Consider the following 23,314-nt stretch of genomic DNA (forward strand, 5'->3'; position numbering starts at 1 on the left):
ACAGCAAATGTAAACACACATGATTCAACAGTGCCAAAAGAAAATGAAGGTGGAAAATGGCCGTTGTCAGCAGCAGGAGGGGCTTAGAGAGCTGTAAAAGGGAGAGGAGAGACAGAGTTGTGACTGACAGTAAGATTTTTATTAATCTCCAAGAGGGAGACTATGGGTCGCTTTTGAGGAAAATAGAGGTGAAGCAATGCTGAGGGTTAGGGGGAGGCTCATGCCACGTGAAATGGTGGCCGGCATTGGACTGGCCATGGGGAAGATGCTGTGCTGGGTTTCCCAGCCTGGGACCGTGGGTGTGGGGGGCCTGTCACGGCTGACCCCCATGGCAGCTGGCTCCTTCACTCAGCTGGAACTTGTTTTAGCTCCAAATGCAAGCAAAAAGATAAGAAACAGAAACATCAGCAAGAGAGAGGTTTGACAGCCAAGCTGTGCAGAAACCAGATGTCATACTTCATGATTTTCTTTCACCCGGGTAACGTGGGTTATTCCACCTCTCTGCCTTTGACTAGGGGAATATCTCCTTCCCATCCAAAAGTCTGATTTAGGCTGAATTTTTAGCCGTGGTTGCAGTGGGCTTCCTGGTTACGGGTCTGTACCGATGACTCGTGAGCATGCGGCAGTGAGGTACAAGCATGACCGGAGACTCCCATGCGGGAGAAGATGCTTCCCCGGGGGCATGGGACTCCTCAGCAGCATCCCCCTGGGGACGTGTTTCCAGTTCAGTAAATGTCATTGCACAGTATCAGATTAATTTAGAGTTGTTGTTTTCGATGGCAGGGAATCATGTGGTGTGAAATGCCTACGATCGGCTGTATGGCAACGTTGCCTTTGCTCCGCGGCGCAGGCAGCGGTACGGTTTGCAGGGGATGACGAGCAGCCGTGTATGGAACGGGTCGAGTGTGGGGCTATGATACCATGTAGACAACGTGGTTGCAAAGCAAAATACCATTTGTGGGTTTACTCTGCCTTTGTGGTCTTTCTAATTATCTGGAAAACCCAAAATGAGAAGTGATATTCACTGAATTCAGAGATTCTAGAAAAATTTAGAGGGGAATCAAAAAATACCATTTTTTTGTTGCTTTGCATGAATTCTTAGTTTAGTGCTACAGACCCATTTCTGTAATACCCTGTTGGATCTGTAGGTATTTCTGCTCTTTGGCAAGATATTTTACATGTTTTAGAAAACCTACAATGGTAAAGAGTGGAAAAGTGAGGGTTTGGGTTTGCTTTCAGGCTGGGCTTCATTGCTCAGTACTCCTTAAATCCCTCCAAGACCCATCCTGTAACACAGAAAATGGCTGTTTGTTACTCGTCTGTGGATGCAGTACGTGTTCAAAGGCTGATTATGAATATTGGTTAATAATCAAATGACACTAACTCATTTGAGTCACTGGGTCTAACAAATTTGACTTGTTTGCTAGAAAATTTTCATCTGTGGGGAGAAAAAACACTGGCTGAAGGCAGTGAGTTTAAAACCTTGTAGTTCTGTAGACCACTGCCAGCATGCAGCACTCTTCCAGGATACGGATGTACTTACCTGCAGATGTTGTGAATTCCGCTAATAAAACTCAGACCAGCTCACTGCTGTTCACCGCGGCCACGTTATCATGGTTTGGAGGGTGGTGGCCCAGAGAGGCAAACTGGAATATAGATTGACTGACTTATTTCTTTATTTTCTCTCTACTTTGAGTATTAATTTCCAACTATTACGCTTTTATATGTGGTTAACTGCCCCTTTGAAGACTTCATTTATCTCCATTTCAGAATTCAGTGGCAAAATCTGTATATTCAAGCAAGACTCTCAAGGTTTCTACTTGAAGTACTCTTAAATCCTGTGAAATTACATCCAGTATATCGATAGTTTAAATGTGTATCCTGGAATCCAGAAAGCAAAATTGAAAGCAGCATTCAGCTTATTGTGTTAGGTTTAAATCCAGGTCTGATTTTAATTAAACACTTGGCAAGATGGGGCAATAGACATCATATATTAGTGAATAAAAGATGAAGCTGCCTGCTGCCCTGCTTTGGGGAGGGACCTGCCTTTTTTTTTTTTTTTTTTTTTTTTACTATCTTTCAAGAACAAGGTAAACTTGGAGAGTTAGCAGAAGTCTGCAGAAGTCTTCGTGCATCACCTGGAGCATATGATTGGGAAAACAGTGGTCTATGGACAAAATGGCTCATAAAATGAAAAAATGGTTCAATCGAGCCTCAAATTGACATATTTGGGAAGTGAAATCTTATGCGTTGATTCAGTTTTGGAAATCTTTAGTTCCTTACTGTGACAAAAGGATGTGCTGTCTCTTCCATGCCCACACATCTGCAGCTTTAGTCCATGCAATCCTACTGCTGCGCTTGTCCTTAACACCAAACCAAAAGGAAATAGGATGCTTTTTGTGTTTCTCTTTCATATTTCTCTGGCCTTGTTTCCTCCTTTCACCATATTTTGCACCATTTTTCTTAAACTTGGGCACTTCCAAATACAAGTGGAAGCTGATGGTGGTATCCATACTTAGTAACATGTTGGATAGCTTTGCTTGGAATAATTGCCTCTTTCTTTTCATCTCTTCTCAATATTTAAAGAACAATAATACCTCATCTCCCGTAAAACTTTGAACCTTTCCTGGATGTTGTTTGGTAAGTTAAATGGGCAATCCAGCGTTTGTTTAGCGGATCTCTAAAACACACAGATGATAGGAACTCAAGTATCTGGAGGTAAAAAGTTGCACTTTTAGAATTGTCAGAAATAATTTAAATTTCCTGTTTGAGCTGCTTTTTGCTATTAAAAAAGTAAATAAAACACTGTGCATCTCCCATACTGCTGCCTTTCGATCTTATCAATACTTTAAAATGGGGAAAGAATGCATTTAGCTGTCATGTCAAAAGATTTATAGACCTATTGCTTTATAGACAGCTGAAACTTTGGAGCTGAAAATGGTCTGATTACCTCTGAGAGATACATTTGGCTGTTTGGTAATGAATTAAGCATCTGGAAGAAGCTGCTGATCAAAGTCAGTCACTTCATTATGGCTTTCTGAGCTGTTTGCAAGGCTGGTGATCCTTAAGCAGCCAAATAAAACAAACTGTTCATCAAATAAGATGCATGGAGTAAGAAAATGAGCGTGGTTAAACAAATCGCGGTGGTAATTTTGGTAATTCATAAATTTAGTGTGCACTTGCAGAGCTCCACAGCGTACCTCTCTTCTTGGAAAGCCATCGGCTGAGCTGTGTGCTTGGAAGCAGGTTGACTCAACGCATTGGCCCAGGAGAAGACTTGGGTCTAAAATGAAGCTGTTAGCGCAACATTCCCCAGATGCATGAGCAGTATATCCTCCCCTCTTTGCGCTTGAATAAAAACAACCAATGCAACTGAGTTCTGGGGCAGAGGAGGCCCAAAACATGGCAGAAAAGGGCTGTAAGTTTGCCTTTGCAACTCTCGTGAGTGTTGACTCTGCTGTTTCATTAATTGTGCCTGTTCCTCGACTCGTGCCAACCACCTCCGAGGCACGGCGTGTGCCAAAGAAATGTCAGCATGCTTTCTGGTATCTCAGCTATGTTTCTATACATGCTGATACACTTCCCTTCACCCCTTGGCCTTCCTATGGCTGTGTTATGCTCAGTCTCATTGCTAACTGTATACTTGGCATCCATCTTCCCAGAGTTCTCCTTCAGCCCGGCTCTGATCTCTGCAGCCTGGTCACCTAGGGCTGGGCATGGCCAAAGGGAAATTTCATGTTTCTCTGGCCAGGTATCTTAGAATTGAGTTGTCTTGCCTTCTGATGGAAGTTGTAATTAATCTCTGGAGTGACCTTTTATATTTCATGGGGTTGTCAGAAGCTTATGCAGTTGTTACCTGGAAGTGCTTGTGCTCTTTGATTTTTATTCTATTTTTAATTTTTTTTTTTTTTTTTTATCAATGCCTTTGCATTAGCCGTCATGCTGCTGCTTGTTAATTGGATTCAAACTTGACACAGGTTAGCTTTACGGCTGGATTCCTAATTCTTTAAACAGAGACACAAATTCTGTTCTTAAGTTAGTCATTAATTGCTTTTATTTATCAGAGCTTTTAAGTGTGGCCATTCAGACCTCAGCTAGCAATCTTGACTGTGACTGCCTCAGTGTTTCTCTGCTGGAAGCTGTGCGGTGCGGGTCAGATACAGAGCAGTAAAAAGGATTGTATTGTTTTGATCGTTCACACTTGGTACAGGAAACAGTGTTCTATGGAGTGAATATGACTGTAGCACATGCTGGTTCTGCCTATATAATGGAAACTATATTTTTCCATAAAAGTTCATTTATTCCTTTGTTGGAAGGATCTCAGATGGGTGGGAAAGCAAACTGTTTACGCACAGCAAATCTGGTGTTTGCCCAGGGTCGTCAGGGAGAGGAGACTGTACCTTTAAGTATATGCTCAGTTAAAATGCAGAGAAGTTCTATGAATAAATCTTCAGCATCGTGAAAATTCAAGGTCTGAATGTGGCATTTCAACACAACAAAAGCCAAGTCTTGAAAAAAGAAATACTTTTTTTTGTCTCCCCCCCTCTGCATCTCTTCTGTAAAAATTTTTCATCACTGATTTCATTGCATTATCAGGACTAAAATGAGAAACACTGCTCAGGAGCAAATATAGCATTTGAATATGGGCCAGGAATTCCTTTTACAGTATAGGCTTTTGTGTGAAATAAAAGCCAAACAGCTGCTCACAACTTAAGTCTGAGTAAGTGATCTAATGCTATTGCTCTGGTCTCGAATTTGAAGTTGAATTGTTTCTTTGCCAAAGACCTCATGCCAACCTACCTGGTCTCAATTTGTGAGAACAAAGTGCATTGTTTCTGCTGCTCTTGGAGTGAAATCCTTTTATTTGACCTTTTTTTTTTTTTTTTTCCCCCCATTATAATTTCAACCCTGATGTGGGAAGTCTCCACGAGGTTGAGACTTTACTTCGCGCCTCCAGTCAACCAGGATATATCTCAAGTAGGAAAACAGCTCCTTGAAAGGCTGGGCCAGCGTGATGTATGGGTGTATTTTATTATACCTGAAGATCCTTTTTGGCCATTAGTGTAATCGGCTTTTGATTTATCTTGCTCTTTTTTTCTCAGATCTTCTGTTCTCATTCTTTTTCTCCTACTTTTGCTGTGTTCTTCATCAGCTGCTCTCCAGGCTTTTCCTCCTGCCATGTGAAACCTCTTCCCAAGGTCTCTCAAGGGCCATGAGACCACCACAGCCTGAGCTGCAAGACCCCTCACCCCAGAGCTGAGCCTTGGTGAAGCATTGGCCGTGATTAATCCTGTTGGCATCAAAGCTTCCCCAGTCCTCAAGGAACACCTTAATTTGGGACAAAGCAAACAGCCACAAATGACTTGAGTACAGGTTCCTAAGGACTTTGGATGCTCCTAAATGCAGCAGATGACCAGAAGCTGGTATACATGCAGCAGGTGGTTTTAAGTTGTTTGATTCCTCCTCCATACAACCACGCTTGTACGTTATTGGGAGGATGGAGGGAGTGTTTAAAATAACCAAAAAACATTGTAGCTCAGTGGTATTTAAACTTAGACCAATTATTTTCACCCTTTAGGGGGAAAAAAAAAAGGTCAAATGACCAAGAAGGGAACTTCCTTAGCTATGGAAAAGGTAGAATATTTCTTACAGCCCTGTTGTCTCTTCAGTACTCTGTTGTGCACTTTCCCTTTCACAAAAAGTTTTAATTTCCAGTGGATTTGAATTGTGCTTTAAGTGTACAGTTAGAGCTTAAATTACCATAAAACTTATGGCAAATGTATTAGCAGAAGGGAGAAGAAAAACCCGTTGGCCAAGAAATGTCATGTCCTCTCCCGTGTGAGTGACTGCATTAGCTGGTACCCAGAGAAATCTGAGTGACCCCAGCCTTATTCATCACAGGGCAAAACCAAGGATTTATGTGCTTGTTCTAAAAATTGTTTGTTATCATAAATGCTAAAATTAGGATATTTGAAACCTGTGTGTATTGTATTTAGAAGTTTATTTTGTTATTGAGCTTTTTTCTATCTAAAAATAATCACCCACAGTTTTTCAGAGTTTTGGTGAATTGATGAGATAAGCACAGTATGAAAGTCAATGGGCAAAGAAAATGTAAAAAAATGCCTTGTCTGCCTCCTGAATAGGGTAAATCATCCCCTTCATTCACGTGGTGCTTTACCTGTGTTTAGTTACTCTTCTGCCCCACCAACGGCAGAAGATATTTTCCCCAGCTCTGGACAGCATCGTTTTACATCTATTGCCGCCGTCCTCAGACAAATCCCAATCTCTGCAAGGTCGCAGTAACGTTAATAATAGCACTTTGCTGGGAGCTGAGCGGCATTTTAACAGCACAGCTCGGAGTGGAACTGCCCCCGGCCTTGTTCCACTGACACATTTACTGGGAGAGTGGAGTTCCTGATGGCTGAGTCATATCTCCTTTAAATTACATTGTCAAAAAGGTAACGTGTCTTGTGCGTGGCATGACTGGCACAAACAGTAAATTGAATAATGTGCCGTCAGTAATCATCTCCCCTGCTAATCTGTGCCGCGGCGTAGTTCATTTTGCAAAATCCTCTCCTGAAACCGTCAGCTGTGGTTGCCTGGCTTCAGAGAGAGCTGCATGTGTTCATGCTTCTAGATCCCACATAGTGCTGGGTGAGATGCAGTGTCCTGTTGAAGAAGGCCGTTTCGTGGTTTCACTGGTGTTTTATATTGGGTAGAATTACTTTGAAACAGCCAGCCTTGTTAATATCCATAGTTTAGACATTTATTTATGTGACACTGCTGTCATTGTGATAAAAATGATATGAGTTATTGTTGTTTTGTACAGCCTTGACTTAAGTTTTACAAGCCTTTATCAATGCTAGCTTGTTGCTCATCTCCTGGCTGGGTTACTGTAGGCTGCAGACTTAGTGAGAGCTAAACCAACATAATACCGTTTGGTTTTCAAAATCAGTTGGTTTTTTATGCTGAGTTTGACCAGGAGCACACAAACACCAAAGGGCTTCTGTAGTTGGTTTGGGGTAGAACTTAAATCCTCAGTGTTGTACCCTCTGGTTTCCCTTGCTCTGCAGCTTCTGCTAGGACACACATGTGCTGGCGGTGGCTTGCTGGTACCGTCGTGTAGAAGAAAATATCTCTGGCTGTGGCACTGTCTCCCCATATATATATTCCAGACAGAAGGGATTTTGTTCTGTGGGTTTTGGTTGGTTGGTTGGGGGTTTTTTTTGTGTTGCTTTGTTCTGTTTTGTTGTTGGTTGGTTTTTTTTTTTGTTTTTTTTTTTTTTCCACTAAGATGTGCTATTGCTCTGTTTTGTGAAGCATGTGGCATCATGGAGTCCTGGTGCTGGGTTAATCATAGAATTGTAGAATATTTAAAGTTGGAAGGGAGCCATAAGGATCATTGAGTCCAACTGAGTCCTCCAATCTATCACCAGCTTCTATAATGTGTATTAAACATGCAGATGATGGAAATAGAAACAGCTCCAGAAGCTGATTTAGTGTTTGTTTGATAGGCTATTCCTGATCATCTCAGTTTATAAAGATGATGTTGCTCATGAGGCAATGTGTAGAACACAAGGTAGTTCTTAGAGGTGGAGGAGATGCCTTCTGCATGCAGAAAATGTGGAGGGGAGAGAGGATGAAACAGAAGAAAAGTCTTTCTTTTGAAGACCACAGGAGGAAGAATTTAACAGCTTTTTTAAAAAGATGCTGAAATTGTGACAAGTAATAGTACAGTGTTGGATGAGTTTTGAAACAGGAAAACTTTGATTTTTATGTTAAACTTGATTTGTAACATGGAAGCAAAATCTGTTGGTGATGTTAGCGTGCTCGCTGCGGGCTTGCTCTTAGGATGGGCTTGGCCCCATCCCTCAGTTGCTTTATGGTTTGCACATGGCAGCTTGCACTCTCCTTTTTAGGAGGCTGAGAAACAAAGAGGGGGAAAAATCCTGCCAAAATGGGCATTAACCATAGACTATGTCCACAAATGTGTTCATGCAAGAATAATATTTAAATACCAAGTATGTGATTGTTTGCTTAAAGTCCCTAATGTATACGCTTCTCCGTGGTGACTGGGACCTTTTCTGGATATACGAGGAACTGCATTATTCAGCTGCTCTCAAAGGCCTGACTTGCTGATTTCTCTTCTCATGCAGTTTTTGCATATTGAGTAATATTGACAATGACAAAGTTTTTTTTTTTTATGCTGTGGGATCCTGGCCCTGGAACGGCTAATTCTGATTGCAGATAATGTGCATTAGCTTTGAGTACTTCCGTGCTCCAAAAATGCAATTCATCAAAACCCAAGTATTTTGTGTCAGATCTGGATGTTTCACAAGAGATTTTGTAATCCAACATGTCAAACTTGTTTAAATGTGAGATTGTAACTGAAAACCGAAGGAAGCACTAAGTGCTTCATTATCTTGCTTACCTTACAGAAGTGCTCTGCAGTTCTTGGGGAAAAAAATAAAATTATCTCATTTCTGCCAGAAATACACAACTATCTCACGCTGTAGAGGTGCTCCCTATAATAGGTGTGTGTGTGTTCATTGGGTAAACAGGCTGGTGTTTCACGGGGCAAATTTAGTGACTTGGGCAGCGCGATGCTTCATCCATCTGCTGAATAACTCCGTGCAACTTGGATGCTGCTGGCTTCTTGCTGCTTCCTAGAGGTGGCTTTGTGTCAGCAATTATTTGAGTGAGGAAAGCCTAATTTAGAAATGCGTTCTGAGAAAGTAGACCTTCAGGGTATCCATTTGCTCAGCTGTTCCAGGCAGTGATGCTTTAAGTTAACTAGTGCTGAAGATGCTGTAAGGGTGGTGAAACCTCTGTCAAACACTACTGAGGACTCCAGTGTGAGTCTGGCATCACTGCTGCTCCCCAGCTCTATCACTACACGGTTTTCTAGCTTGTATTCGTAGCAGAAAAAGGAGCCGGTGTTCATTTTCCCCATTCACATCGATGAAACAGTGCCTGACTTGCCTAACCAGTAAGCCTCTGAGAAGAAGAGGCCACAACTCGCTTATGTTTTCTTAACCTTTCTAGGTGTTTTAGATGTGCAGGAGCATATGGGTACAATACGCAGAGATGGTCACTGTTCTCATAAAGAAAGGCGAAACCGAATACGTGTGCGTGTTTGTACATAAATGCTTACTTGCTGAAATACTTTCGGAGTTACCATCTCAGTCCAGGACTCGTACTGAAGCAGCTGTTTCGATGCAGATGTGGGAAACTGAAATCTGCCATGAAAACCTTTCTACCTTGCCTATAGCAGCACCCACAGCTGCCAAAATATGCATCCCCTTGTTTTAAAAATAGGGGGTAACTGCATACATCTGCCCCTGCGCTGCAGCTGTGCCAGCGCATTATCTGGAAATGGCCTGAGTAAGACCAGCCGTAACGAGAGGAGGGGAAAATCCCATGTTTGATGTAAGTGCAATTGTGGCTTCATTCCAGTCACTTCTTAATTTATATCTCAAATTCAGTTTATCTTCGTGCCCTGGTGACTAAACAAAAGAGCTGTATGTGCCTAACTGTTTGAAGAAACTGTCTCTGGGTGTGGGGAGAAAAAAAAAAAAAAGAAAAAATTATTTACAGGGGTGGGGGGTGGAAATCCAGAGTACTGAGCGAGCGGCACCATCTCAGTTGTTTTAAACAGAGCAAGAATCAGCACTTTGAATGGTTTCAGTATGTGTGTATATATAACTTCACTCTTTCAATGAGCTTAAATATTTTCTTTGCTTTTGCAACAAGCATCCACCTGAGAGAAGAGAGGCATCCGTTGGTTACAATTCAGAAAAGACACTTAGACACCCTAAATTTGCTTTTAGTCTTGAAGAGTTGTGCCACTTTGAGGTAATATCCCTTGTGTGTGGATTTCATTAGTGCTGGCGAATGTTAGATTTGGGACTTGAATTTGCTCTCCCCCATCTTTTTGGGAGGTTTGACTGTGCCCCGCAGCTGTGTGCCCCATCCCATGGATCTCCCTCATTTTAGCTCAGCCTTAGGTGAAGGAGAGCTTGTGGCTGTAAACCTTTAGTGCCAAGGTCCTGAGGTGCTTTACCCAACACATACCTTAAGTGTTGTCCCTTTATTATTCCAATAATATTAGTATTATTCTAGTTTGATTCCTGGAGCAGCAGTTTTCTTCCCCAAAGCTGAGTGCAGCTCCCTGACGTGTTATAAGGAGGATGCTCGTGTGCATCCCCGCTCAGAAAGGCTGCGTGGAGGTATAAAAAGGAAAACAATTTGTTGTTTGTTCTGTATCTTGAAAGCAACTCCATCACGTATAGCATTGCAAGGAGCTTTCCTCAGCTAGTAACCAGGGGTTACTTTGTGGGTGGTTTTTCTACTAACACAAAACGTAGCCCAGGATTTCAAAGAGCTTTCGGGGAACTTGGGCCAAATTTGAAATGAATCTAGATATTTTTTGGTTTGTTTTATTTGGAAAACTTCTGTAGACTGCAAGTGTTGCGTGTTTCCAATCTGCATCTGGTATTTGCTTTGAATCTTTGGGTCCATTGGAATGCAAAGCCAAAAAGGTTCACGCAAAGTGTTGTGACCCAAAACTGTTTAATCTTAGATCTGTGATCTCGGAGCCCGCAGCCCGACTTGAATACCTGATGAGTATCAGCTGAGCAAGCATCGCTGAATCTGACTTCTGCCCATGAACCATAAACCTTTTCCCCAGGGAACAAGAAAGTAAATTGGCCTTTGTGCGGGAAGAGCCAGCTAGACCGGAGCCGCGGTTTCCTCATACTCAATACCAGACTCCGCAGTACGCTGCTGCAAAGTTCTCCTTCCTTCTAAATGAAGCCATATGAAAAAAAAAAAAGATTCACTTTTCTGAGAGTGGCTGAACCAACCAATTTGTTCAAGCTATTCTTCTGGTTGACTCATTTTTAGCTGAAAAAAACCACTGATATATTGAAGGCAACTCGAAAAATGCCATAAGGGAAGAAGCGGAAAGAGAATCAAAACCATTTCAAGCTCATAGGAAAAAAGAAAAAAAAAAGCAAGCATGTGAGTGGGTAGACCCTCCAAAATGGTGTAAAACTTAATCCCATGTTGGAGCACAATGAGTTAGATATGAGTTTATCTCAAAAGTAAGGTCAGCATTTCTGATTAAGAGGTCACAACATATCAGGTCACTGTGTCGTGTTTGCAAGGGAAAAAAAAAATCCTCTGATTTGAAGATACCCAGTAAGATAGGTCTTCATTTCACTTGGCCAAGGTTGTTACTTGAATGCTGTTCCCAACCACTTCTTTGTATCGATGTACTCAAAAAACGTCCCAGAGGTCCTCAGCAGCACATGGCCTGAAGGAAGAGATGGGCACAGATTTACGGTTAATATTTCTGTGTGTATGTTCTCAGTGGAGAAGGGTGGCATGTAGGAGAAATGTAAGTGAAGAGATAGCGCAAGCCTGGTGCCACAAGTTCTTGGGTAAAAATGTGCTTCACTGGTTTAACATTTAAAAAGCATCAGCTATCTTCACTCTAGTGAGATTTTACTGGGCTGTGGTATCAGGCTGCTGCTCTTGTTGGCATTTTAAACTCACTTCATCCTTGATGAACACTGATTTTTACCTTGTTATGCCCAACAAGCTGAAGGGACAGGAGGCAGTGATGTAGCCTCCCAAGCCTGGGAACATGAGTCAAGGACCAGATTTGATTTAATCATGAGGGATAAAAAGACATTAAGTGCATGTAGTGCCATAGACCTGTTTTCCTGGTGTTGATGGATTATGGAGCTCATCAACCAGCCCAATTTGCAGTTACCCTGTTTGCAACGGGTAAATGAGTTCAAGCAGGGGTAACTTACTGCACTGTGAGCAAGTATGTGGTTTTGACTCTTAACAATATTTTATGTGAACTACAAAGTGTTATTGATTTTTAATATTTCATGTACTCGCCCACAGTAGATGACATAAGTGGCTGCTACCCAGCAGAACAGCTAAGCCAATGGAGTCTACTGACTGTAAACTTTTAACCTTGTTTCTGAGTAACTATTCTTTAGATGCTCCCATCAGCTCTGCCTCAGAATGCTTCCAAATAGCAATATATCTCTTTCTCTTCCTTTGTCTTTGGGTTACTAAATCTATCATCTCACTGGAAAGCTCACAGTGCTGTCAGAAATTGCATATTACGTCTTGGATTATGGCTGTTTAGCTTGAATGTGACAAGTTGTTTAAGAAGAGGCTGGCTTATGCTTTGTATTCACTCTCCTCTCCAAAACTGTCTTTCATAACAATGTAAATACAGAACTCCCAGAGCTGATACAGCAGAGCTGGCACGGTTAGAAGAAAAGGCTCAGCTATTACCCAATTGACATTAATGCAGCATAAATCTTAATTATATTGAATAAGCATCAAACTGCGAGGTCTTAGGAGATGGAGTTGTTGGGTAACAGTTTACAGTGAACATTTATCTTCAAACAAGTTCCCAGTCCTCCTTAATTTCCTTTGTAGTCTCTTAAAGGGGTTGGAAATAAGAGGTGTGATATGGATTTGCTTTATGCCCAGCTCTTTTAGCAGTATCCAGAGCTGACCTCCCAGCATAGGCTAGAAATCGCTGAAATAATCATTTCCAATTGTGCAGGCACAGGACGAGGTTGCAGACGGCGTTAATGACTCCTGGGTTACTCCTGCGTGCGGTCCTCTCGCTGCGGGGAGCTGGGAGGTCTCGGTCCTTCTGCTCGCTCCCATCTGCATCGCAGGACTGCGGCTTGCAAGTCTTGCCCAAACTGGATACTGGGTGTGATGTTCTTCCTTTTAATCCCCGCTAAAATCTTCTCTCCTCAGAGATGTTTCCATATTCAGCTGTCAAACGGCAGTATGATTCTAGATGTTGTTTCCAAAATACTACGTTTTTGGTTTGTTTTTTTGATTTTTGTTTTTTTTTTTTTTTTACCAAATTGATTTCAGATAAAAACAGCAAGTAAAATGAATGAGAAAGGAGAGGAAAAAAAATATTCAAGCATGCTATACTTGTAATTTCATGTGCTGCACACATCTTACAGATTTTCTTAAAGACTGTAGGGAAACAATTACAAGATCAGGGAATCACAAAATGGTTTGGGCTGGAAAGGACCTTCAAAGCCCATCCAGTCCAACTCCCCTGCAAGGAGCAGGGACATCTCCAACCAGATCAGGTTGCTCAGAGCCCCGTCCAACCTGGCCTTGAATGTTTCCAGGGATGGGGCATCCGCCACCCCTCTGGCAACCAGGGCCAGTATAGGCAATAGTCAATTTTTCCCTTTTGGCATGAAGTATTAAGAAATCTCTTTTTTTTTTTTTTTTTAAAAAAAAAAAAATAGGCGGTATTAAATCTCTTTTTCAGCAGAATTTTGGGTTTCTGACAGGCTTCTCACATTCTGAGCTGAACGGCTCCAACCTAAGCCTTAGTTGGGAGCTCCAGCATTCACCCTTCAGCCCTATCAGCCCTCCTCTAAATTGCCGAAAACCATTGCTACCAACCCATTAGTCACTTGTTTAAAAACTTGGCCTCCCTCTCCTACACCTTCATTAGGATATTTCCTCCTCCCTAAGAAACCCTGAAGAGATAAATCAGAAGAGATAAAGTGAAGGCATTACCGAATTGCCCTGGATTAAATGCGTGCAGGAGGAGTCTATCTCAAGACACGGAAGGATTTAGCAAGGCTGGAGTTTAAAGCAGCCTCCACACTCAGGCTTTGCCTTTTTGGCTGCAAGTTGCCATCCCCATAGTGTGACGAGCGAGTGGGATTTGGAGCTCCTGCAAGGGCCAGGGGGGTCTGCTGGGACCTGGAGGGAGACCACTGCATGGTTTATCCTGGCTTTGAAGAGTAGAACTCCAGGGCATGGCTGAGGACGCAATTACAGATTTGGGCACAGAAATATTTATGCAGAAGGGGAAAATTTTGATAGGAGTGTGTAAATATTTGATGATCTTTGTTTATTGTCCTTTTCCTGTAAAGAGAAAATGTAAAAAACAACAGCAGAAAGGAGAGGGAGCAGCAAGTTTCATGGTATTTTATCCATCGCTTACCCATCTGGGTAGCAATGGCTAAGAGGACAAGCGAGAGTTTTGTGTCTGAAACCTGGGTGTGAAATTGTAGGTGTATGATCAGATCTAGGGAACTTCTTCTGACTCAGATAAAGAATAGTAGCAAAAGGTTTCTGTTCCTCGTTTTACCGCTTTAAATACTGCGACTTGCAAAACTTTAACAGCCACGCACAGCGTGCGTGGAGTGTGCGGGACTGCCAGCCGCTCTGCAAAGTTTTGTCCAGAATTTTGGAGCATTTAAGACCTAATTCTCTCTATTACCTGAGGAACACCAGTAACTTCAAAACTTTCTTCTCAGCTTGCCTTGGAGCGTGGACTCGGCTTTTTCACCAAAATGATAAATTTTGGGGTGGGGGTAGGGGGGAAGTGGTATTTAAGATGTGTAGCCTACTATTTTCTTGGTAGTTTGGAAAGAGCGGGCGACATGAGGTGGGCTGGATCTGAAGGGAAGGATATGTGGCAAGTCCCCTCCCGAACCCGCTGCCCACAGGGCATCGCTAACCCTCTGCTCTCTGCTTTCCACAGGCCCTCCCGGAAGGCGAGGGAAGCCTGGCCGGCGCGGAGAACCCGGTAAGCATCACCTTTCCCCAGCGACATCGCTGGGCGGGCGTCAGTGGGCTGGACGGTAACCTTTTGATAACGGTGCTGGTCACCTTCATCTAATGGGCTGTGGAATGGAGACTTCCTGCATCCCAGCATGTTGGATATGAAGGGTTTTGTGAAAACCAAAACCCTAAAAAAAAAAACCCCAAACAAACAAAAAACATGGGGGGGGGGGGGGAACAAACAAAAAAACCAAACGGAAAACCTCAAAACACCCACTGATGTTGCGTATTTTATTACCAGCCTTGGGCACATCCCGTGAGCGCACGGACCAACCTTGCTGGGAATTTTTATTTGACCTAACGGTTTGCTTTAGTTATGTCTCTGTCATTTTGGCATCTGGTAGGGTTTTTTTCCCCTCTCTTGTGAGGGACCAGTCCCATTTCAGCTGGGAAGAAGTGCTGTTTACGTTCTGGTGTTAGGTCTGAAGTGCTGTTGAAGAGGGGAGAGATGTGGTTGGCATTGCTCTTTCCAAGGAAAACAGATGGGAAGGTACCTAGAAAGCCACACAAATTTGCAAGTGCCTCTACACATCGGAAAGCAGCAGAGGAAATTTTACACTTCTTGGCTCTTAGGTTCGTGAATGTTGAGTGAATGAGTGGGGACCAGGTAGATTTTTATTCAGCGAGGAGGCTGTTCTCTGCTGCCTGTTGCTATAGCAAACACACAGCTGGGTTTTCAAAAAGGGCGGTGCAACTTTCCGATCACCAATGTTTTAAACAATTTTTTTAACTCTTGGGAGAGGAAATCAGGGGGCTTGTGCTGCTGACTGTGGACAGATCTTTGTGGAAGGCAGGCAGGCATTTCCTATCTCTTTCATTGAAGGTAGTTCATAGTGCATCGTGTGTTTTCTGAGATATTTTTGCTCCTGAAGCATCAAGGATTACTCATGGCCAAAAGGTGGGTACTGCACTCATGGGCATGGTGATGGACCCCAGGCAGCCTCGCTAAACCGTGTTTATCTAGCAGTTGGGCTGTAGGAATAGCCACCTGGTAGCTTTGATTCTCTTTTGCTTGTTGTTTTTTAAATATCACTGTGCTCCTTAAAGCCCTTAGTGGAGAACAGCATTTACCCAAGGGCAGCTGGAGAGGTCAGCTAATGAATTTGGTATTTATATGCAGGCATTTATGTGAACATTGCCCAAGGTGTGTCTCTAGTCCGTACAGGGAGGTTGCACTGAGCTTGAGCATGCCTTTGCGCTTTGCTCCCTTTCTCCCTGTTTCACGCAAGAGCTTCTGGAAGGTGACGTTTGCTCTCATGCTGCTTGAGCATCCCTCTGACAAAGTGGAAAGCTGCCAGGGAATCAATGCAGGACCAGCAGGAAAACAAGTATTATAAAATTAAAATAAAAAAAAAAAAAGAAAAAAATCATTAATAACAATTTATGATCTTTTTTGAACTTTTCTGCAATTCTGGAGGAAAATCAAGGAGACTGCAGCAGGTATATGTGAATGGACACCCTCGATGGGGCGTACCGGTTAAATCCATCTGTGCAAGGCAGATTGCTCCACTGCACTGCAGGTAGAAACGCGGAGAGCAGACATCCCTCAGCATATTGGTTTTGGCCAAGCTGCCAGATGTTTGTTTTCATAGATAGCCTGAATATATATTTCTATATTTGTTTGAGAACCTGACCACACGTAAACCGGGTCCTTGTTCCTTTGCTAGAGCTGATAAATGTGAATAAAGCTTTGTTTACGTAGCATGATAGTGTCCATCCCCAAGGACCCTGCGTGGTTATGGCTTTCCAGCCTCCAGACAAATGCTGTTGTAGAGCCAGAAGGCTCAGCGCTGGTTGCAGCCCTGCCAAGGGGAAAGTTTTTTCTGGCAATTGATGAAATGGTTGTGTTGAAAAATTTTTCCTGATTTATATTGAAACTTTCAATATATACTCTTAGAAAGAAGCAGAGAAACTTTTAAGAGATCATTCTGTCCCTTTTCAATTGCACCCTCTTGTTGATTTAAACCAAGACTGAATTGTACTTCTTTTTTCTTTTGTTGTGATGGATTAATATAATTAAAAATAATTAATTCAGCAGCTCTGTTTCTTTAAACTGAGAATTCACCATGCTGAAAGCGTACTGAGACAACCACTCTCTACCGCAGAAAGACACTATGCCATAAAAGATTAATTTTAAACCATTTATAGGGGAAAAAAAAAAACAACCCTATTTAGACTGGAAGCGGGGCAAGCCTGGCTGCATGTGCTTCAAAAAGCACTTGCCAAGACGTGGAGGTGAACCACCGTTGTGGCCTCCTGTCCCCGCGCGGGGAGATGCCGATGGCGGGTGGTGGGTCCCGCTGGGGCTTTTCCTCTGGGCTTGGCTTCGTTTATTTAGTTGTAGAGGAGCATAAAGGCAACACAGGGGGAGCCTGCGGGCAGGGGGGCTGTGCTAAACCCCAGCCTTTCCTCATGCTTCACATCTCCGGTGAGAGCTCAAGCTTCCCGTGGCAGCACGGTTGTCCCTGCTGTCATCTCTTCCCTGACTCAAACAGGAAGACTGGAAAAAAACAAAGAGTGACTGAGTCAAACGGCTCCATCTGACCCATTTTATTTACTCGTGCTGTTATCTGGTCCCACGGGAATCGCCTCCATGGCTGTGGCCGAGGAGCAGCAGCCTGGAAGAGGTTACTTCTGGAAACCAGTTTATTCTATTATTGCTACCAGACCAGGAAATTCACACCAGCAACCTCCTTAGGGAGGTGTCCTTCCCAACATGACCCTTTGGCTGTCCCCCAGTATGGCCGTGCCCTCACCCACCTCCGCTCTGGCATCTCCCAAGCTCTATCCCATCCTGCCAGGACCAACGCACAGGCCCCACCAGCCTCATCCCCACACGCGAGCATCAGCGGTTTCTTGTGCGGCTGGAAAGAAGACCCGCGTGCACCCACCCATGGAAAACAGCTGGTGTATGAGAAGAAAAAACACATTTTAACGCAACCTTATGTGGAATTTGCGACCTGCTCTGAGTGTGAGGTGGAAGGAAGGCTTTGCCACATGAGCTGTTGTGGTTGGTCCTGACAGCCAGCCTGCACGTCTCAGATACAGTTCTCTTTCCATGCCAAAGGCAAAATCATGTTTAATGTCATGTTAGCTTATTTTTTCAAGGTGATATGTCCCAGTGAGGATGCAGTTCAACTGTTGTAGTGAGCGTTTGCAAAAGAACATGGATTTTAGCAGGGGACCTGCGATATTTTGCTTCCCTCCTTGCTGCCAGCTGGCACTGTGTGAGCAGGATGGGGTACGGCTGCGCAGCCCTCCCAGGGCTTTATGTTTGGTTTTCTTTTAGGAATGATCCATACCAAGGTGTTCCTGAAGGACGGATGAATCAGATCTAGGATTTGGGAATTTAGTTGGTTTAAACATTGGTTCAAAGTCTCGGTGGGAGATGATGTTTGAGTCTCTCGTAACAGCGTACTGCTTTCTTCCCCTGGCTTGAAGATTGATCTAAAACCTGCTCTGAATCTCAAAATCCCTCAAGAAAAAAACAGGAGAAAATACTCTTGAAATGTTAAGTCTGGGAAGTCTCTGAGTACGTCTCTGCTGTCTTTGCATGAAGCAAGAGCTGGTTCCGGACAGAAGAGCCCAAAGCCAATCACTGCGGCGTTGCATAGCGCCTGTTCACATCAACCGTGTGCAGCTTCAGCAGAAGGGAATAAACGTTGGGCATTTTAGGCACAAAATTGCCCTGACAGGTAGGCCTGGAAGGGCATTTTTGTGATGAAGTGTTATTTCATTCAAAAATGTTGACTTGGAAAAATTGCTGTTTCTGGCAGTAAAAGTTTTGTTTATAATTTTTTTCCTATTTCAAAAACACTTGTAGAGGAAATGTTTTGGAATCATTGAAACGGGATAAAAGTCTTCTGCCCCGCCCCCCATAACTTTTGGGTTCCAAATTTACATTACGCTACAACTGTTCCTTTAATTTGAACTTCTAAGAAAGTTTTTATTAAAAGTGTTTTTGTATTTTTTCTTAATACAGCTATTCTGTTTATAGAAATATCCTGACTTGGAACAGGGAAGAACCTAAAGCTCTTTTTGAGGAACAAAAGCAAAGTGATTTCCATGCAGGGAAACATGATTTCTCTCCTAGTCCTACACCTACTTAAACTCCGTATTTTACACGTTACGACCCTTTCAAACCCTCTGATTGTGTGGCCAGGTGTAAATATACAGTTGCTGCTATTCAGTAAGCACATGTACATGGGTAAATCATGCAGAACTTTGCATTTATTCAGGGATTTTCATTGTTCCCTGTGTTTCTCATATATACCATCGTACCAGAGGACTGCTTTGGCTTCTGCAGAACTTAGGAAAAAATCTAATCTGTCCCCCATTTGCTCATATACATACACCCACCTACATAGGTTTTGTACATATATTTGTGTCTATATACGTACTGTTTTTAAATTATTTTTTTTGTATCTCCAGGTGGCCACAGACGTGTGTTTGCTACCTTGGGGATGGGTCCTTTGCCCATTAAGGGCAGCAGGAAAGTTCCCTGATTCTTCCCAAGCTGTTGGGAAGGTCTGGCTGGTTTTGTTTCCCCAGCCTCGCGGTGCTCGCTCCTGTCACGGCAGGAAAGCTTGCCTGATAAGTGATTTACAGATTAAACAGATATAGTAGCTTATCCCAAAATTCCCAAGCTGCAAAAATACTTGGAATAAACGACAGTGACCTATCATTTCCTCTGCGTATGTACTGCTGGGGATGATGCCACTGTGACCTGCTAGGTCTTTGGATACACAAAATAACTGTAATATTAGTTAATTGGCAAATCTGGGTCACTTGTTTTTAATGAGCTTCTGTTTTCACCTCATGCTAGCACACCTGTTTGGGTTCTTAACAAATCTCTTGGTGTTTCCAAGCGTCTCCGTGCCCATGCCAGGCGTTCACTCCTGGCAGCGTCACGGTAACGTGTGCTGCGAATCATGGAAAAGCGCGGCACGTTTCCCGTGTTCAGAGCAAATCAGTCATAGACCAAAAACCTGTGCATTGAGAGGTTATTTTGTCTTTCTCCTCTTCCTTCTGAAATAAGCCCCCAAGTTAATTTGTTATGGAGTTTTAAGTACACAAAAGACTGTTTCCAACTTTTATTCATTATAATAAGAATTTCCAAGTGGTTTCATTCTTCCTTTTGAGCTCTCAAACTGATTCTTACTAGCCAAAATTATTAGCAGTAAATTCTGGCAAATTTCTCTAAGAGGAGCGTGTCTCTTGTGCAATGTGCCCGCATCAAGGAGATGGCTGGGTGGGGGGCAGCCTCTGAGTACACGATTAACTTCTTTATTTATTGTTGGCTTGCAAAATATTTGACTTGCTTCCATAGGAAACAAGTGTCTTGTGGCTGGGCTTTTGAAAAAAACATGTCCAGCAAGCCAGAAAGTTATGTTGTTCTTGGGAGGAGAAAAGATCAGTTCAGTAGGTTTAATTTTATGCCATAATGAAGATTTATCTGGCCCTGTTTGGCCAACAGCGCAGCTGAAGATGAGCGCGACTCCGCTGATGCGGATGGAGAGCGTCCCATCCAACTTGGATTCCTGTATTTGAGAGGAAAGCGTTTTCCAAGAGCATTTGCTTGCACGTGTTGGGAGAAAACAGTAGCTGAGAAAAGGAAAAAGGCAACAAATTCCAAGGAGATTATAATTGGTACATGATTGAAATCCCATATTAAAATAATTTCCTGACCACATATTTTGAGACTTAGTTTTGACTTTTCCACAAAAGGGCTTTTGTGGGTAGCTTGGCACAAGCGAGTTAATAGCTCAGGTTTATGATTCTCCGTTAATAAATTGGCGCGGAGCCATTGACTGCTGTATTCCTAAAAAATTAAACCAAGGAAAGCAAGCTGAGAGCCTGTGTGAATTTTAGTGGTAAAGAAAATAGGCTTGTGGGCACGGAGGGAGATTTGGAGGTTGTCTCCTCCCATCCATGCCGGCCGGGAGGTTGTGTGTGCGGAGCTGGCCATGTTAAGCTGACGAATGCAGGTTAACGGGCTAATTCTTAGCAGCAGGCGCTGCCTGTTGTTACTTGCTTTTCTTGGGTTTTGTTGTTCAACTTTTCAATGTTTTAATTTTTAAACAAATTTTTAAAACCATGAAAAGGCATTACCTGGAAATATGCTTCTTGTTTTATACTCCTGAATAATGTAAGATGAACTAAGCTGACTTAATTTTTTTTTTTCCTTCCACTTTAATTTTTCCCACATTTTTTCTTTTTTAATTGTGATTAGCTTCTGGTTTTGATCAGGCAGGAAATGGAGCATGAAGAAGCCCCAAACAGAGTTATAGGTTGCCCTGTGAACAGGAGCGAAACGTGGTTTGTATTTAGGTTAGGGGCTCAGCATCTACCTCCGCATAGCACCAGCCTGCGCGAGCGGTGGGAAAGCTGCAGAGATCGGTGTGGCAGACAGCGAAGATCCCTGCACCGAAGAGGAATAGAGGCTTTATTGATTTATTTATTTATTTAGTATTGCCATTAATCACAGCTTCAGGCCGTGGCAGCAGTGCCCAAAGCCTCGTGTTGCTGATGGGTTTTTCCCCTGGATCTAATGCACCGTGTGTCAGCCCACCGGCTCACTCTGAGCACAGCAAAGCCCTTGAGCAGGGAATGTGTGGAGGTGACGCAGGGTTGTGTGACGTGTTTTGAGGTCAGGGAGGGATGGGGACCAAGTGACAGTGATGTTTGGGATCTGTGGCAGCTGTCGTAGCATCCTTGCCAGGTGCCCCCAGTGCTGCACGGCTCCTTTTGGCTTTTACAAGTGCATCTTCAGCTCCTCTTGCAAAATGTGAAGGAAAAATAAACTCTGTGGTGAAAATGTACTTTTGGCTCATAAAATTCTAGCTGTGTCTGCTTTTTGCCACCGCTGGTTGCATGTGATGCCCCAGGCCCCGAAGGTGGGCGATACCTTGTGATGTACCTGGCGTCTCGTGGGGGCACAGGGAATACTGGGGAAAAAGGGGGCAAGGTGGTCTTACACCGCTGTAAGCACTGCTGTGCCAGCAGCACGGGTGCGATGGTCCCGTAGCGGGAGGATGGGGATGGTGTTAATTGTATTGGGAAAGTCATCGCGTTGGAATGGAACGGAAAAGTACTGAATCGTTCTGATTTTGGTTTCTGCTATGTGCTGTTTTATCGGATTATACATTTTATTTGTAATTAAGTGACTTTTTTTTCTTTGTTTTTCTTTTGTTTTCCAGGACCTGCAGTAAGTATCATGGATTTTACTGTTGGATCAACAAAGTTAAGGCTTCCCCTTCCCCCCTCCCCTGCCTTTCGGTGTCATTGCAAAAGCACAGCGGTTTTTTGGTTTTTTTTGGTTTTTTTTTTTTTTTTTTGGTAGAGGTGTGTCTGGAAGTAAAATTAGTACCAGATGCTGCTGGGGTTTTTGGGGGGTTATTTTTTTTTTCACAATTGTAGACAAATACAGGGTGGCGGGAATGTTTAGTGTTTAACTTGTTGCCCTGAGGGACTTCCAGTAATTTTAAACTCAGAAAATATTCAGTAAAAAAAGAATTTTCTCTTTAAAAAGTTCTTTAGTCCCCTTCCATTTAGCAGAAAGAGTGCTGTACTAATATTTTAACATTTTAGTGGAATATTTTTTTTTCTTAGTTCTAAAACTATCTTGCTTTTCTTATCTGTTGTGTTTCCATCCTTTAATACGGGTTTGGTAGCCTCACAAGGAGAGCTAGAGGGAAAGCTGTAGCATGCTTACTTCTCTCTTTGAAGTCTTGGGGAGAATAACGAGCATTCCTACCAATGCAACCAGAAAATTTATGGGAATTTGTTGTTTGAAGGAGTAATACTTGAAAACGTGTCAACTCCTCCTTCCAAATGCTCAGATGTGCCTTTGGCTGTGCTACCACCACGTCTAAATCTGATGTTCTCCCGCTGGTTTTGGAGTGAGAATACAGCGTTTCGTTTGTGCCCTCTAAGTTGCTGAGGGATTGTTAGAAAAGAAATTATGGGCATTAGGTGCTTCTGGTTTTCTACCTTTCTTCCCCCGGAGGAGGAGAAGAGGCACGGGCTGTTTGCAGCCACGTGTTTCCTGCTCCGTCACTGCAATAATAGAGACGTTTCTTCAGGTTGTTCTCTTCTTGTAGAGCATTGCTGAGTTGAAAAGAGATTGTTTCAGGAAAAATAAATTTCTTATCTATTCCTGGATTAATTTCCAGTTCTGTAAATTTGTTTAAAAGCCAAAGGGGTGATAAGGAAGCGCACGTGGAGCCGTGGGGGCTGTCACACTGCCATGGCTTTGGTTCTCCTGGGATTGACAGCGCTGCCTCTGGGTTTTTTAGTTAATGGCTTTTACACCCTGGATTTTTGCTTCTATTTCAAGTTCATTTTTTGATGTAAAGACTTAAGAGGGAGTTCAGCAAAATTATTATTTGGCAAAGCTTTGAATGAGCAAATCAGGAAAATTTAAGACTTAACAGCTTTGGCTTAACCATTCTTGGAGGACATCTGAATGCTTTTGCTCTAGAAGTTGTGCCCAACATTAGCAATAAATCCAAGACTCCGACTTGAGAAATGCAAACAAATGAATTTTCCTTGTTAGCATTCAGAAATTGAGTCTGTCAATAAATTCATTTTCCTGTAAATATTCTGTAATTAAAAACTGCAATGCAGCCTCTACCAACCCGCACGATAAAAGTGGCTCTGTGGG

The 23,314-nt window shown here is 43.0% G+C and overlaps 1 protein-coding gene across 1 annotated transcript in view; it reads left to right on the forward strand.

Moving 5' to 3' along the window:
- The window catches only part of COL23A1 (collagen type XXIII alpha 1 chain), a 183,170-nt gene that overhangs the window by 116,403 nt on the left and 43,453 nt on the right, over positions 1-23,314 (forward strand). Inside the window, exons 5-6 of the mRNA XM_086759245.1 lie at positions 14,570-14,614; positions 21,849-21,856. Coding sequence (XP_086615371.1) covers positions 14,570-14,614; positions 21,849-21,856 — 53 coding nt within the window. The remainder of the gene's footprint in view (positions 1-14,569; positions 14,615-21,848; positions 21,857-23,314) is intronic.

The sequence above is a fragment of the Chlamydotis macqueenii genome, chromosome 14 (assembly GCF_036417535.1).
Source record: "Chlamydotis macqueenii isolate bChlMac1 chromosome 14, bChlMac1.mat, whole genome shotgun sequence".
NCBI classification, from domain to species: Eukaryota; Metazoa; Chordata; class Aves; order Otidiformes; family Otididae; genus Chlamydotis; species Chlamydotis macqueenii.